Raw genomic sequence first — 15,956 nt, forward strand, 5'->3', positions numbered from 1 at the left:
CTTTTGGCGGTCGCCCGCCGGCCCAGCGGGAAAGTCGAAATGACCCCCGCGGTCTTTTGACTGCGGTGCAGTCTTTCGACGGGGTTACTTTGGCGGGCGGCCTCCGCCGCCCGCCACAGTTAGAATGACCCCCTATATGTTTTGTTTGAGATAAACTTCGACTAGCATGGGCCACAGTATGTCTCCTTGCATTTGGGCATCCACTATGCTGTGCAAGTGTAGCGCCTATCCTAGCAGGACTAGCATCAACTACAATCTCTGTGTGGAGCTTTGGATTGAAGTACACCATTTCAGTAGCATTTTCTATGGCATGTTTGATTCTCTTGAAACTCTTTTTACATTCTCTTTACCATTGAAACGCAGCATTTTTTGGGGGTTAACTCTTGTAGTGGAGCACTGACAGTGGCAAAGTCTTTTATGTATCGTGCACAGTAGCTGGCCATTCCAAGAAAAGAACCTACAATTGAATCATCTTGTGGGGCTTCAGCATTTGTTGAAGCTTGTACTATTGCACGATCAGGTGGCATGCCCCCAACGGAAAATATATGGCCAAAGAATTTTAATTTTGTTTTATTGAACTCATACTTGTCAAGATTTAAAGTCAAGCCTGCATCACTGAGCAATTGACATGCTTGTGAGGGATCTATTGTGCTCCTTCTGTGTAGCTCCAAAAAACAATACGTCATTACTGTAATTAAATGCATTCACAACAGTTTGTATAATGCGTAGCATTGTGTCTTGGAAAAGATCTGCAGCTGATGACACACCAAAACTAAGCCTCTTGTATCTAAACAAATCAACATGTGTAGCAAAAGTCAGAACATGTCATCAGTTTTCTTCAAGCTCTAAGTGATGATAACCTTCATTTAAAAAAAAGATCTTGGCACCATTTAATTGAGTAATCATGTCTGCAGGATGTGGCCCTGGATGTCACTCTTGTTCAATTACTTTGTTTGCTTGGCAAATGTCAACACATATGCACACAACTCCTTCATGGTCCTTTGTAGGCACTACTACTATAGGAGAAACCTATGGCGTTGGACCACTGGAACATTCAATAATGTCGTACTTTAGCAATGATTCAAGTTCTTTTCCAACAGCTTCTTGTAAATGGAAAGCAACTTGTCTATGTTTCTGAGCAACTTTCATAGTCTTTAAGTTTCCCAAAGCATGAAACAATGAAGTAAATTGACTTACTATCTTTTCATGTTGTAATTCACTAAAATCAGTCATGTTGTGTTTGGCTCTCATTATACTAAATGCGACTGCTGGATTCGGGCGGCAGCACATCCACGTTTGTGGGCAACTGAGTCCAATTCCACACTGTGTGACAACTGTCAGCCTAACCCTTCTGGCCAGCTAGCAGTACCTCACCAGCACCTAAAAGAGGTGGTGATTTGTAGCAGCCGTGCGCATAACATTCTGATTTCTCAGGGAAAGCAGGGTGCAAGAGATCTCATTCTTTTCTCTCAGTTACATTCATCTCACACATGCAAAGACAAACAGAAGCAGAAATGAGTTAAATATATTTTATTGAATCAACTGTGTTCTAGATAAAATAGCATGTACTGCAATGATTAGGATAAAACAAAATAATAGCAATGCAGTGACAAGGAAAATGAAACACAAGAAAAGTCCAACCATAATGTCAGAGTACTAAGTGTCAATATTCCTACCTATGCCGCTAAAGTACTACTAGAGCACAGCAGTATTAGCCCTAATCTGCCTTTCAGGTTCCCTAGGAAGACACCATCCCCAATACTTGAGTATCATAGTAGTGAAGCGGACTGTTGGTCTACTGAGAGTCCTCTTTCATGTAAATGGAAAGATAACAAGTTTCCGCAGACAACTGTATTGAAGCAACAGCATGCAGTGGCTATTTTCTGGCTGGAACTCTCTCTCTAATGCACGGGGGCGGGGGGACGTTTAATAATAAAACAGCTGGTGTTCTGAGAAACCTGCCCTAACGTAAGGACACATATGTTTCTCATGAAGTGACAAAGATTGTGGTGTTCCACTTTGTACTGACAACATATTGGAGCCAGCCCATTAAGCAAATCACAGAACGAGCATGTCCGAGTAAAAGGAATGAAAACAGTTTCTGTGCTAAAAGCGTATGAGACAAAGAATAATAAAGCATCACCACAGAAGAGAGCTTCTGCTAAGAAAAAGAAAAAATGAATTGTTACTAGGTCAAAGGGCACAAGCTGCAGCCTGTGGCTAAAATAACCTGCCCATAAAAGCTACTAAAATAACCTCACAACAGTCCCATGTCAGCAACCGTGATGAAACTCAGCAAACAGGCACTTGCTGTTGTACCTTGAAGTACATGGATAGGTGCTTGGACTTTTGTTTTCTTATGCCTTCATTGTCACCATAAACAAACTGTTGGACTTTTTGCCTTACGCAGGGTTATCCCCAGTCTTTTAGCCTCCTTTCTCCTTGTCTTTCTGACCTCTCGCTGTTGGCTCTAGGACTGTGAGCACTTTATCACTGCTGACCAGTGCTAAAGTGCAGGTGCTCTCCCATCTAAAGTTGGTATGATTGTCTTATACCTAATTGGCATATTTAATTTACCTATAAATCCCTTGTACAGTGGTATCACTATACCCAGGGCCTGTAAATTAAATACTACTAGTGGGCCTGCAGCCCTGCATGCGCCACCCATTGAAGTAGACTTTCAAACCTGTCTCAGGCCTGCTAGCGCAGGGCCTGTGTGCGCAGTTTTCTGCCACAGGGACCTGGCATCTAAATTTACTTGCCAGGCCCAGAACTCCCCTTTTACTACATGTAAGTCACCCCTAAGGTACGCAGTAGCTATCCCTATGGGCAAGGTGCCATGTATGTAGAAAGGAAGGACATATGCCAGATTGCATGGCCTGTTCTAGTAGTGACAAACAGCCTAACTTGGTGTCTCACTGCTGTGAGTGCTGCCTTCTCATAGAATTGCATTAGAAATGCCCTGCATAAGGGGTAAGAGGTATTGTCTGATTTATGAGGGGTAGCGTAGGCGTGTTTGGTATGGTTGTGATGGTGATAATAAATGCTGCTTACTGGTGTGGGTGTATTTTTTATTACTATCACAGAAATGCCACTTCTAGAAAGTGCGCATTTATCTGTGCTTAGGACTCTGGTGTTTTGCAGCTTGACTCCAATCCACGTCTGGCCAGAGTGACAGTTGGGGCTTTGTGCATACTTTTCAGACAGCCTGTACACAGGGAGGGTGGAGGTGTCACAGAGGTGCATCTGCATACTGAATAGTCTTCCTGGGCTGAGAGAAGGGAGAGGCAGGGCACACCTGCATTTTTAAAGACTGTGCCCTGGCCTCACACAATAGGGTCGTTAACCCCCCAGTGATGTTTGGAGCCTGTGCTGAAAGGAGAGAGGGGGCACTCCCAGAACCAGTTGGAACTGTCTGGAACCTCCTCTCCCTACCATTGAAAAACACTGTAAGAACTGACTATAAGTACAGGGGAATTTTCCCCCCAATTTGGAGACTCATGGAATCATCTTGGAACTGGACACCAAAGGCTGAAAGGACTCACCAGGAACCGCCATGGAATGCTGCTGCTGTGCTGACCTGTGACCTGCCTGGTCACTGTGAAGGACTTGCCACTTGCTGCCTTTCCCTTGTGCTGGCCTGTAGCTGGGCCCTTCACCTGAGGACCTTGTCTTAAGATTCTGCTCCCCATGGGCAGGGTGCTGTGGCCTCTGACCCCTGCATCCATTTCTTCACGAAGGGTGCTTCTCCGTGGTTGCGGCTGCCATAGCGCTGATTGCAGCGCGCTTATGGAGCCTTGGGAGCTCATAGGCTCCTTGCTGCATTGTGCCCCTTTAAATAAGATCACCGCAGCGGCCCGGGAAGCTGGAAGAACACTCGCGCACCGCATCGGGTGCAGGCGAGTGTCTGCTCGGGCCCCAGGATGGGTCTGATCTTCTTGTGGCTTCACGGCAGGACCAGGGGAAGGCGCGGGGATTGCCCCCTTCCCCCTGGCATCTGCATTAGGAGCAGGATGCTCCTTTTCTGCTGTTAGGTAAAACGGGCATTATTGTGGGTCCCCCCCCTTGGTGGAAGGGCCAGTGGAGGCCCGGGGGGCCCCCAGAGATCGCAGGTCCCGGGAGGGGCCTGTCATTAAACCAGAGGGGGTGTGTGGTGCCCCCCTCCTGCCCTAAGTTGTTTTTGCTGGCTTTGGCCCCCCTCGTGAGGGCCGGTTGAGGCCCTGGGGGGCCCCCAGTAACCACGGTCCCCAGAGGGGCCTGTCTATAAAAGAGAGGAGGTGCATGTCACCCTCCTCTGACCCCAGAGTATAAGGGAGACCCCCGTTTTGCGCATAGGAGCGCCGGGGGGGCCCATTGTTCGCCTTCTAGGCACTGGAGGTGCCTTCATCCACCCAGGTACTGTTTAAAGGTTCTTTCTACAGACTTTTGTTTGATTCATATATTACCTACCTGCGATTGATGTTTTTACATATGTGTATGCAAATGTTCCTTTTATGGGCATGCTTACTAATACGTTTTTCTAACTTGCCATATGTTTTCTAATGTTCCTACTATGGGCATTTTATGATATTCTTATGACAAGTGTTCTAATGTGATAACGTGTTTCCTGACTACTGCTTATGTTGCAGAATACTGAGTAACCTGTGTGTTATGTGTGACTACTGCTGGTCTGCAGAGTAACTAATGTGTAATGTTCTGACAACTGCTAAGGTAGCAGGATAGTACTAATATCTGATGTTTGGTCTGATAATTGCGTTGTGTCCAAAACAGTATATTTTCATATAATCTGGTGTTGTGTTTCCTTTGTGGTGGAGATATTGCGTCACATGTGTTGTGTGTGTTGTGCAAATGCTTTACACATTGCCTCCAGGCTAAGCCTGACTACTTGTGCCAAGCTACCAAGGGGGTGAGCAGGGGTTATCTTGGACATGTAACTCCCTTGCCCTGACTAGAGTGGGTAAGTTCTGCCTGGCTGAGGTGCATACCCTAGCCAACCAGAAACCCCATTTCTAATACAAACCATTAGGCTTCATGGGTGTTGATGCAGCCCAACTCTATACTTTGTTGTTTGATGCCATGAGCCATGTTAACGGAGAAAGTTCATTGTACTTTTCTTCAGGCATTATATTTATTGAAGCAACACTATTGATGATGAAAGGTATTGAACATACATTTATTTTCAGTGTAATCTTTGGACAGTGTTTGTATGATTTCTTTGTTTTGACATGTCAAATTTTCTTTGACTGACTTTTCTCCTCACAGGCAACTAGTCCGACGTGCACATTTTTATGAGGTAAGCACTGACATGGCACAATCGCTTTCCTCACTTTCACTTTTTATTGAGGTTGAAGAACTGTTTGATGATGATTTAGATGGCGATCAACTTCATTTAGTATGTATTTGCCTCAACTGATGTCTCTCAGCATGTTCCTCTGTTCTGGCAATCATGAACAGATGCTCCAGATTAAGGGCCAGATTTACAAGGCCCTAGAGCCACTGAAGCGTCACTTTTAGTGACGCTCCAGTGGCGCTATTCACTGCACCATATTTACAAGGAGGCATCGAGCCACTTTTTTTGGCTTTACACCTTCTTGTAAATATGGGCCCCTGTGATGCAGTTTTCTGCATCCGAGGGGCGTGCAATGGGTGTTGCTGTGGGTGTTCCACTGCAAAAACCCATTGCTTTTGATGCTGTCCCAGATTTACGAGAAATCCTGAATCTGTGGCCGCGCCAAAAACTAATGCCACCCCAGTGATGGCGTTAGCATGGCGCAATAAAGAGGAATACTTTTGTTCCTCATTGTTTTTGTTTTTTCTGTATGTACTGCATTCTGCAGCACACATAGAAAGAGCAAAAGGCCTTGAATGATTGCTTATGTGCAGGAAGGAACACCTTCCTGCACATAAACAATCACACCCCTCAACGCAGACACCTTTGCACTATGGTGCAAGGATGGCTGTGTTGGCGCTGGCAGCTAAATTTAGCACCGGTGCAGGGTGAAACACAGTGGTGTACTGCATTTTTGTAAATATGGCGCATTCCTATGTTTCAAAAGTGGCGCAGTGCTGCAAATTTTGTCGTAGCACCGCGCTGCACCACATTTTTGTAAATCTGGGCCTAAGTGTTTCTCTCAGCATTCGTCGTCTAAATGAGTAGGACAAGCATCCACCGATCACTCCAAGTCTCATGGCTTCATCAAATAACTCATTGAACTTAAAATGTTTGATGAGTGTCTTGATCCTTTCGATGATTCATCAATTGTTTCACCAACTCTTAAAAATTCTTGACTGAAAACATATGGGGCCAGATGTAGATAGCAAAAAATTTGCGAGTCGGAAATTGTGAGTCGTTGCGACTCGCAATTTCCGACTCGCAAAATGGCATTCAAGAAGGAAAAGCGACTTCATTTTGCGAATCGCAAATGAAGTCGCACCGCAGATTGCGAGTCCGCTGTTAGCGAGGTCGCTTTTTGCGACCGCGCTAAAAACGAACACGCAAATTGCGAGTGGGTGTCGCAAATTGCGACTGTGCCGCAAATTGAATGCAGGTGCAGCAGAACACTCTGGAAAACACTTCCTGGCTCTTGATGATGACATCACAGACAGGAAGTTTACAAATACACTTGGGAGGAGGGAGGATCACACCCATTTTTAACTGCTGAACAGCCAACAGGAAGAACAGCAGCTACAATGGCAGGAACACCCAGGAAGAGAAAGCTGAAATTTGCAGAGAAAGAACTGGAGGTGCTGACGGAGGAATGCTGCCAGCACCACGAACAACTATTTGGGAGAGCAGCCCTCAGTGTGCCAGAGCAGGAAAAAAGGCGGATTTGGTGTGAAATCCAGGACAAAGTCAACTCAATGGGTGTGAGCCACAGAAGTATAGAGGAACTAAAGAAAAGGTGGTATGACCTGCGTTCCCGGACCAAGGAGAGGGTGGCAGAGCGGCTCGGGGAGATGAGGGGCACTGGAGGGGGACCATCAACCATACCACCACCCACACCCTTGGAGGAAAGAGTGGAGGAGACCCTGGAGCCAGCGGCAGTGTCCGGGATAGGAGAGCTGGACACGTCAGTGCCAGGACCATTTACCAGTGAGTACCATGAGGCATGCATGTACACCCATATCCGCCATACCCCCACCCACCTACTACACAGCAGCATGCACAACCAAAATAGCTCCATTTCAGAGTAGCAACCACCTGCATGGTGCATTATGGGCAATGAAGTCAAGTAGGCAGTTGATAGGCAACAGTTTATTAGGAAGCAGATAACAGATGGTAGATACTGACAGTGTATTCCCTATGTCCCACAGGTCTCCCACACGACACCACCTCCAGCCACAGCGTCCAGGGGCCACAGGTCAGGCACCAGCCAGCACAGGACCCAGGGCCAGCCACCACAGGGACCTGCACCACCCAACCACAGTCCCCTCCTGATGCACCAGTGGCCATACTGGTGAGTGAGCCAGCACCCGGTCACAGCCACAGTGCCAGTGTACAGGATACGGATCTCCACTGCATCGCAGGCGACGTCTCAATGTCCCTCCAGTGCCACAGGGTGAAGTTGGGGACGCCTCCATGTCCGCTGCCGAGGCTGCACTCCTACATGGTCAGCGCCTGCAGACAAGGGAGATAAGAATTATTTTAGGGGCCATGCAGCGCATGGAACGCAACCAGACCACAGGGCTGCAACAGGTCCACACTGAGCTGCAACAGCTAAACAGCCATGTTGGTGCCTTGCGCTCTCAATTATACAACTGGTGTCAGAACTTGTCACCGAGAGAGAGGGTGCAAGGCGCCGTGACCGGCAGCTCATCCAGCGCCTGGACCGCATGGCTGCCTCCATCGTCCGTCTGGCTGTTAACACCACTGGGCTCTCACGGCGCACGGTCAGCCTCCAGGTGGACATGGGCCACTTTGCCAGCGATGTGGCACGTGGGCTGGGACGTATTAGCCACGCAGTCAATCTCATGGAGGCACGACAGGTGGCTAGGGGCGCGGCTGACACGCCGCAGGACAGTGAGGAGGGCTCTACCATTAGCAGTGTCTCAGCCACAGACACCAGGGTGTTGCGAAATGGTAGCGCACGGCAGGGCACTGCAGACGCACCAGGAACCAGCCATGCTGGGCGAGCACGGCGTAGGGGTGAGCTACGCACTGTCATAGACTGGATGGCACATGAGGTTAATGTGTCCTCATAGCAGGTGGAATTTTACAGCCCCTGATCTGTAGTATGTGTAAATAGTTTTTTGGTGCACATTATTAAAGTTCTTGTTTGCTCCACTTCACACCTGGACTCTTTGTGTGTGACATTCGTGTGTGTGGTGACAGTTAGCACGTACCTTCCAAAGTATTGGTTTGCAATGTGGTCCCGTCTCTGTCTGCCTTCATTTGCAATGCTTCTATCCCCATGATGGCGATGTGGTGGCTCTTGCTCGTCATCCTCCGAATCTGGGTCTTCTGGGGTGAGAGGTAGCCCACGCCTAGTGGCAATGTTGTGCAGTATAGCGCATGCGCCAACGATCTTGAATGCTGTTATTGGGGCATACTGAAGGGCACCTCCAATTCTGTGGAGGCATCTGAATCTTGCTTTCAACAGTCCAAAGGTCCTCTCTATAATATTTTGGGTCCTCCTATGTGCACTGTTGCATCGCCTCTCTGTCTCATTGCTGTGTGTTAAGTACGGGGTAAGTATCCAGATCGTAGTGCATATGCACTGTCACCTGTTTGGCACAAAATGTACAATGTTAGCTGGGCATAGATGGGTTCCACATTGACCTGTGTGTATGTCTGTAAGGTGCATTCAGCTATACCTAGGAGGTATCCGTCTCCAAACTCCCCACGTTCTAGGCATTGGTGTATCCCACTGTGCCTGAAAATGTAGGAGTCATGTGTACTCCCTGGAAATTTGGCAACCATGTCAGTGATAACATAATGGGCGTCACATACCTCCTGGATGTTCAGTGAGTGGGTACATTTCCTATTGCGGAACAGATATTCCAGATTTGCAGGAGGGCATATTTGTATATGTGTCCCGTCGACACACCCTATTACATGGGGGAAGCTGTCAATCCTTTAGAATTCCAACTTGGTGCTGTTGATTTCTGCCTCATTCCTGGGTAGGTATATGTATCTGGACATGTGTGTGAGTATGGCATCTAGGAATGCTCTGAAGAACCGTGAGAGTGCACTTTGGGATACCCCACCTGCCACGGCAATGACCCCCTGATAGCTACCCGAGGCCAATAGGTGCAGTGAGCATAGCACTTGCACATGTGTGGGGATGGCGCTGCCGCGCACAGTCTGGCGTTGAAGCTGCGGATTGAGTAGATCTATTAAATCTAGTATTGCTGCACTGCTAAGTCTGTATTTATCATATATCTCCTCCTCAGTTTGTTGGAATAGTGTCTGTCTGGTTCTGTATATCTTCTCCTGTCTCTGGCTCCTCCTCCTCATCTGCTGTGCGGCGTGGGCTCTCCTCCTCCTTGCTATCACATATATCTCCGCCATCTTGAGTTACCCAGGTGCCTTCTGGGTCCCCTTTTATACTTTGGTTATGGTTACCACCTACTCTGAGTTAGTGGTAAATTGAAGGTGCAAAATGGGCTTTTTGCGACTAGTCGCAATTTGCGAGTGGCTATTGCATATGGTTTGCGACTCGCAAATAGCGACTTCCTATTTGCGGGTCGCAAAATGGGGTTACTATTTTTGCGAGTCGGTAATGGCTTGCGTCGCATTTTGCGATTCGGAAATGGGATTTTTGCATCCCATTTCCGATTTTGCGGTGTCGCAAATTGCAAATCGGGACATTTGCGACTTGCAAAAGTTTTCTACATCTGGCCCATGGTTCATAATCGATGTTTAGTACTGGAATGAACTTGAGATTCACCCCATTCTTAATCTGATGGTAAGTGACTTCTTTGTCAGTTTTCAGCATTTTCTTTATGACTTCTTTGACACCATCACCAGCAAGGCTTTTGAGATATTTAATAATCTTCCTGTTATCTGTCTCTTCAAGGGCATCTATGAAATCTTTGCTTTTTGTCACTTTCGAATCGTGGTTGTGGTTTGAGGAAGGCAGCAGCATTGTAAACCTGTGTGGAACTCACTGACTTTAAGAGTAGCACTTTCCCTGGCCTCTTTGACTGGAAAAAAGACCCCGTTTCAACCATGCCCCAGCCCCCTCCCCAGTGATGGGCTGGCCTCAGGGTAGTCCTTGATGTGCTCCATCAGCAGAGCAGCTTTTAACCGAGTTTCTGGCAGCTGAAAATATGGACTGCCCCTTGTGCTTTTTCTTGGGCCCTGCGTCGGCCGGGATCCAGCAACGCCTTGTTCTTTCTATACTTCAGTTTGTATTGTTTTACAACTGGTTGATCACCCTTCAGCACTATTTAATATTTGATAATCGTCTTTAATCATGCTGTGTAAACCTGGCTGAATCCGCCTTCAGCGTTAACGATCCGTATATTACATAAATTAATTTTGCATGGCAGCTGTTGGACCTGGCCCTTTTACAGGGTCATTCCCCAGACTTTTTGCCTTTTGCCTCCTTATTTTTCAGACCTTTGTTGGATGACGTTATGACTCTGAGCACTTTTTCACTGTTAACCAGTGCTAAAGTGCATGTGCTCTCCCTTGTAAAATTGGTATGATTGGCTTATACCTAACTGGCATATTTAATTTACCTATAGGTCCCTTATAAAGTGGTAACCCTATACCCAGGGCCTGTAAATTAAATGCTACTAGTGGCCCTGCAGCGCTGCTTGCGTCACCCACTGAAGTAGCCTTTCAAACCTATCTCAGGCCTGCTAGCGCAGGGCCTGTGTGCACAGTTTTCTGCCACAGGGACCTGGCATCTAAATATACTTGGCAGGCCCAGAACTCCCTTTTTACTACATATAAGTCACCCATAAGGTACGCCCTAACTAGCCCTATGGGCAGGGTGCCATATAGAAGGCAGGACGTGCCAGGTTGCGTGGCCTGTCCTGGTAGTGACAAACAGCCTAACTTGGGCCCATATTTATACTTTTTTAGCGCTGCATTTGCTTAGTTTTTTTACGCAAAATCGGCGCAAACTTACAAAATCAATTGTGTCTTGACAGTTTGCGCTGTTTTTGCGTAAAAAAATGACTCAAATGCGGTGCTAAAAAAGTATAAATACAGGCCTTGGTGTTTCACTGCTGTGAGTGCTGTCTTCTCCTAGGATTGCATTAGAAATGCCCTGCCTTATGTGCAAGGGGTATTGTCTGATTTATGAGGGGTAGCGTAGGCATGTTTGGTATGCTTGTAATGGTGATAAGAAATGCTGCTTGCTGATATAGGTTTATTTTTTATTACTATTACAGAAATGCCACTTCTAGAAAATGAGCATTTCTCTGTGCTTATGACTAGTGTTTTTTGCAGCTTGACTCCGATCCACGTCTGGGCAGACTGACAGTTGGGGCTTTGTGCATACTTTTCAGACAGCCTGTACACAGGGAGGGTGAAGGTGTCACAGAGGTGCATCTACATATTGTATGGTCTTCCTGGGCTGAGAGAAGGGAGAGGCGGGGCACACCAGCATTTGTAAAGGCTGTGCCCTGGCCTCGCACAATAGGGTCGTTTACCCCCCACTGATGTTTGGGGCCTGTGCTGGAGGAGAGAAGGGGCACTCCCAGAACCAGTTGTAACTGGTTGGAACCCCCTCTCCTCCTCATTGTCAAAGACACTGTAAACTGATTATAATTTCAGGGGACTTTACCCCACAATTTAGTCATTCTTGGGACTCCAGAAAATGTACCTGGAATTGGACACAGGACGCTGTTGAGAGAACTCACCAGGACTACCTTGGACTGCCGCTGCTGTGCTAACCTGTGACCTGCCTGGTCACTAGGAGGAACTGCAATCACCTGCACCCCTTGTGCTGACCTGTTGTTGGGCCTGCCAGCCCTGTGCCCCCCCCCCTTTGCATGCCTCCAGGAGAAGGCTGCTGTGGCCCCTGACCCCTGTTCTTCCTACAAGCCAGAGGAGTGCTGCAATTTTCCACAAAAGCACCTTTTAGCGCTGGTAAGGGGACGGAGCCACTTCACATAACATCAGTGTGGTGAGGAGATCACCGCCGCAGCCCGGGCATAGCCCATTGAAGCATGCTGTCTGTGGGGCCCTGGAGCGCTCCTACGCGCTTTTCTGAAAGACCTTCACCACCGTTACCCAGCCTCCTAAATCACTGCTACGACCCGGCTTTTGGTGTATTTCAGCGCGCCGGAGTCGCGCTGTCCTCGGTGCCCCCAGGGCACCACAAAACAAAGGAACAGGAGCGAGCACACTACAACCGTGCCCCTGGGGCAAAGTGCGCTTCCGGACGCGACCTCGGGGCACCAGCAGGCACCGCCCTTGGTGCTTGCTCATGAGAAAGCCAGGAGAGCGGCTTGTGCACCGTGTCGGGTGGGGCCGCATTCCAGAGCAGGAGAAAAGCCTCATCAGAGGGCCCTACTCCAACTTACTTGATTTGGATTGTCACCTGAGGGTGCGGGCGGCTGTTTACGAGATGCTAGGCACGGGGAGCGGAAAGGGAGTTCCTTTCCCCCCGGCCACTGCCTTAGGGGCGGGATCGCCCCAGTAACTTCACTTTGGGCATATTGGCGTGGCCCCCCAGAGATCGCAGGCCCCAGGAGGGGCCCGTCGAGTGCATCAGAGAGGGTGCCAACTGTCCCTCTCCCTTACGAGCCAAGCGTGGTTCCCGTTGAGCGCATAGGAGCGCCAGGGCCTCCTACAGAATAAGGGACTTTTGGGGACACTGGGAGGGTGGATAGAGGATCCAGAGGCTCCCCCTGACCACGACTGCCTTGTAACAAAGGAACCCGACGCCTGGACCATGCACTGCACCCGCAGCCCCAGGACCGAGAGGAACCACCTACCAGTGCAGGAGTGACCAGCAGTTGGCCCTCATCCTAGCCCAGTTGGTGGCTGGCCTGAAAAGCCCCCCTGTGCCATGCCTGCATCGCCTAAGTGACCCCCGGGTCCCTCCATTGCTTTCAATAGCAAACCCGACGCCTACTTTGCACACTGCACCCAGCCGCCCCTGTGCTGCTGAGGGTGTGTTTTGTTTACTTGTGTCCCCTCCGTGCTCTACAAAACCCCACTCGTCTGCTCCCCGAGGATGCAGGTACTTACCTGCTAGCAGACTGGAACCGGAGCACCCCTGTTCTTCATAGGCGCATATGTGTTTTGGGCCCTCCTTTGACCTGTGACGGGCGGGAAGCACACTCACACTTTCACACACACACACGCATGCACACCCATTAACAATACTCATCAACATTCAAACATATACGCATGCACCAAACATTCATTAAAAAAGGTCACACACACACACTTACCTTCAGCCTCAGAGGTCCCAGGAGGGTTGGGACTGCTGCCTTCCCTCACTGGCTGACCTTAGGTCAGTCAGTGAGGGAAGGCAGCAGTCCCAGCCTCGTCACAGAGTGGGATGGGGTCAGTGAGACTGCTGACCCCACCCCACTCTGTGACGAAGTGTCACTGATTGACACTCGCCCTCGGCGCTTCAGGGCTTAAACCTGAAGTGCCCAGGTCGAAGTCAATGGGCCGCGCCTGAACATCTGTGAGAATAGGAGCAGCCAAAATGTCTAATCCTGTAGTAATCCTGCACTCTGGAATTAGTGAACCTGCAGTGTCAGTAACTCCTGGTTTCTGGTTTACCAATACAGTGGTCCAACGCAGCATGCAATAAAGGCCTAATGTTATTTCCGCAGTTATATGTGTAATACTTATTGCAATTGCTGCTTTCAGACAACGCTCGAGGACTCCGACTGAAGCTCTGAAATCTGAGAAAATCTTTACAGGATCACAAAATCGCATGCACCAGATCACATACTTTCATGTATCTCTGACGTCATATGGACGTCTTTTATTAAGAAATGTCAACATCATTGAGATTGCACGTCTTCTTAAAGAAAACTATTAATTCTGTAATATATGTTCTACCTGGGGTTGGCAGGTATATCTGTGGGCATATGGGTGACTCAAGTTATGTGTACATGTAAACAGCCCTGGATTCTGAAGGTACCTTACAAAATGTGTTATTGGTAAAAGTCCTGATTGAGGATGCACTTTCTATATAAAATAATCAAATTCCTGATTCGTGTTTACCTTTTGTGTGTGCGTGGATTTGTGTTCCTGAATGTGTCTATCCCATTTGGGTATTTTCGTCAAGGCCAGCAAAGTTCTAGGGCCTGTTCTGCATATAGTGCATTGTTTCCTTTTATCTGCAAATTCTGCACTCGTGATAGTTACCAGACTAGATGATCAACATTAATTCCTAATAAAATACTTCGAAATTGGTAACCTCCCCCTACTGCTGGAAATATGGAACATTTGCTAGTTATGGTATTAAAGGTTCTTTACCTTTTGGTGTTTGTGGACCCCTACCCCGGTCTTAGCAACTTTTGAACTTCAGAACAATACACAAACATATGTAAACACATATATAAAACAAATGCATGTAATACGAGATATAGTTTAACTTGCAAAGAACACAATACAGAAAAATCCGAATTTCAATTTAAATGGAAGTCTGTCCCTTTTTACAAAATGTGCTTTTATTTCAAAAGGCTCCTGCAAATCTAGCTAACGATACCAACTTAATTTATAGCCTCCAGTATCAAATGCATTCCTACTTACAACACATTTTAAAATTTCAATTTCCAATTTAGCTTTTTTGTATATATACTGTACTAATCTACTAATAGTATCACATTTTCTAACAGTCGTGGCCCCTCTGAGTAGGCATCGTGAACCTCAAGGGATCCAGGAACACCAGGTTAAGAATTGTTTATTTAAAAAGTCTGGGGTATTTCACTGGTGCAATCAGCTTTTGTAGGTTACCTACACACCCATTCATGTATTTATAGATTTATTTTGCAGATTAGTGAAGTATCTCAAAAGGTATCAGACAACTGTAGAAGGATGAAAATATGAACGCAAGGTTAAATCTGGAGACCAAGCAGCAGCAACGTTTGTGAGTAGGCAGGGCATGAGCAGCCCTGTTGGGATGGATGTCTTACCTTCTTTCAAACATGATAGAGTGTGCTTAAATAAAGTAAATGATCTGGATACTCACAGCTAAAGAAGAGGCTGGAGGTGAACACAGGCAACATATTGAGAAGCTGTCACAGGCAGACCTCGGTATTCACTGAAGATTCTCTCATGCAGCAATAAGGAACTGACTAGAAACTGTCGATTTCTCAAGCCTAATCTGAAATTGCCGCCTGTCCCTTCTTGAAAACAACACTCTTGTATCTAGCAAGACAGGCGTGGTTTTCAGCTACTCATAAAGGGGAAGGAACGTGAGTTAAATGTGACTGACTTCCGCGCTCACAATTTCCTCTGCAGTGACTCTCTGCTTTAAGGCACATTTACAATACTTATAGTAGTACAATGGAACCCATCCTCCTACGCAAGTGACACCATCTTGGAAAAAATAGATATATGGAGGAGTTTGACAGGGAATTTACTGGCACAAAATTTCAAAACAGGCATGGTCTCTGCTCCTCTGCCAGAGGACATCCAGCCATATTTAGAGATCCCTTCTGGGCAGGCTTGGAGACTGTATGCCAGATTTATCAAGGGATTGTGTTGCCCTTGCATCAGGCAGGGTGTTGCAAGAGCACAGCAATCCCTAAGTCAAATTTACACAAGACTGCCTTTATTGACGCTAGGCAGCAGATTGTGCGCCAATGCAGGCAGAGAGCAGGAATGCACCATATATTAGTACATGTGGGGCATTGCTGCCATCTCCCTTTCACAAAGCACAGCAAGTTGGCTTGCTGCATTGCATTGCATGCAGCCTTGAAAGATCTGTCCCTCTGTGCTGAAGACACTGGAGTTTTGCCCATCCATCTCTATGTTTAATGGCCCTGGGAGGATGTTTTAATTAACAAAATATTGGGTGCGGAAT

At 47.5% G+C, this 15,956-nt stretch overlaps 1 protein-coding gene across 1 annotated transcript in view; it reads right to left on the reverse strand.

The window, feature by feature from the left end:
* Positions 1-15,262, reverse strand: part of LOC138247405 (leukocyte immunoglobulin-like receptor subfamily A member 2) — a 746,857-nt gene extending 731,595 nt beyond the window's left edge. Inside the window, exon 1 of the mRNA XM_069202043.1 lies at positions 15,120-15,262. Within this exon, the coding sequence (XP_069058144.1) occupies positions 15,120-15,156 (37 nt within the window). The 5' untranslated portion in view covers positions 15,157-15,262. The remainder of the gene's footprint in view (positions 1-15,119) is intronic.
* Between the last annotated feature and the right edge of the window lie 694 nt (positions 15,263-15,956).

Source organism: Pleurodeles waltl, chromosome 7, assembly GCF_031143425.1.
Source record: "Pleurodeles waltl isolate 20211129_DDA chromosome 7, aPleWal1.hap1.20221129, whole genome shotgun sequence".
NCBI classification, from domain to species: Eukaryota; Metazoa; Chordata; class Amphibia; order Caudata; family Salamandridae; genus Pleurodeles; species Pleurodeles waltl.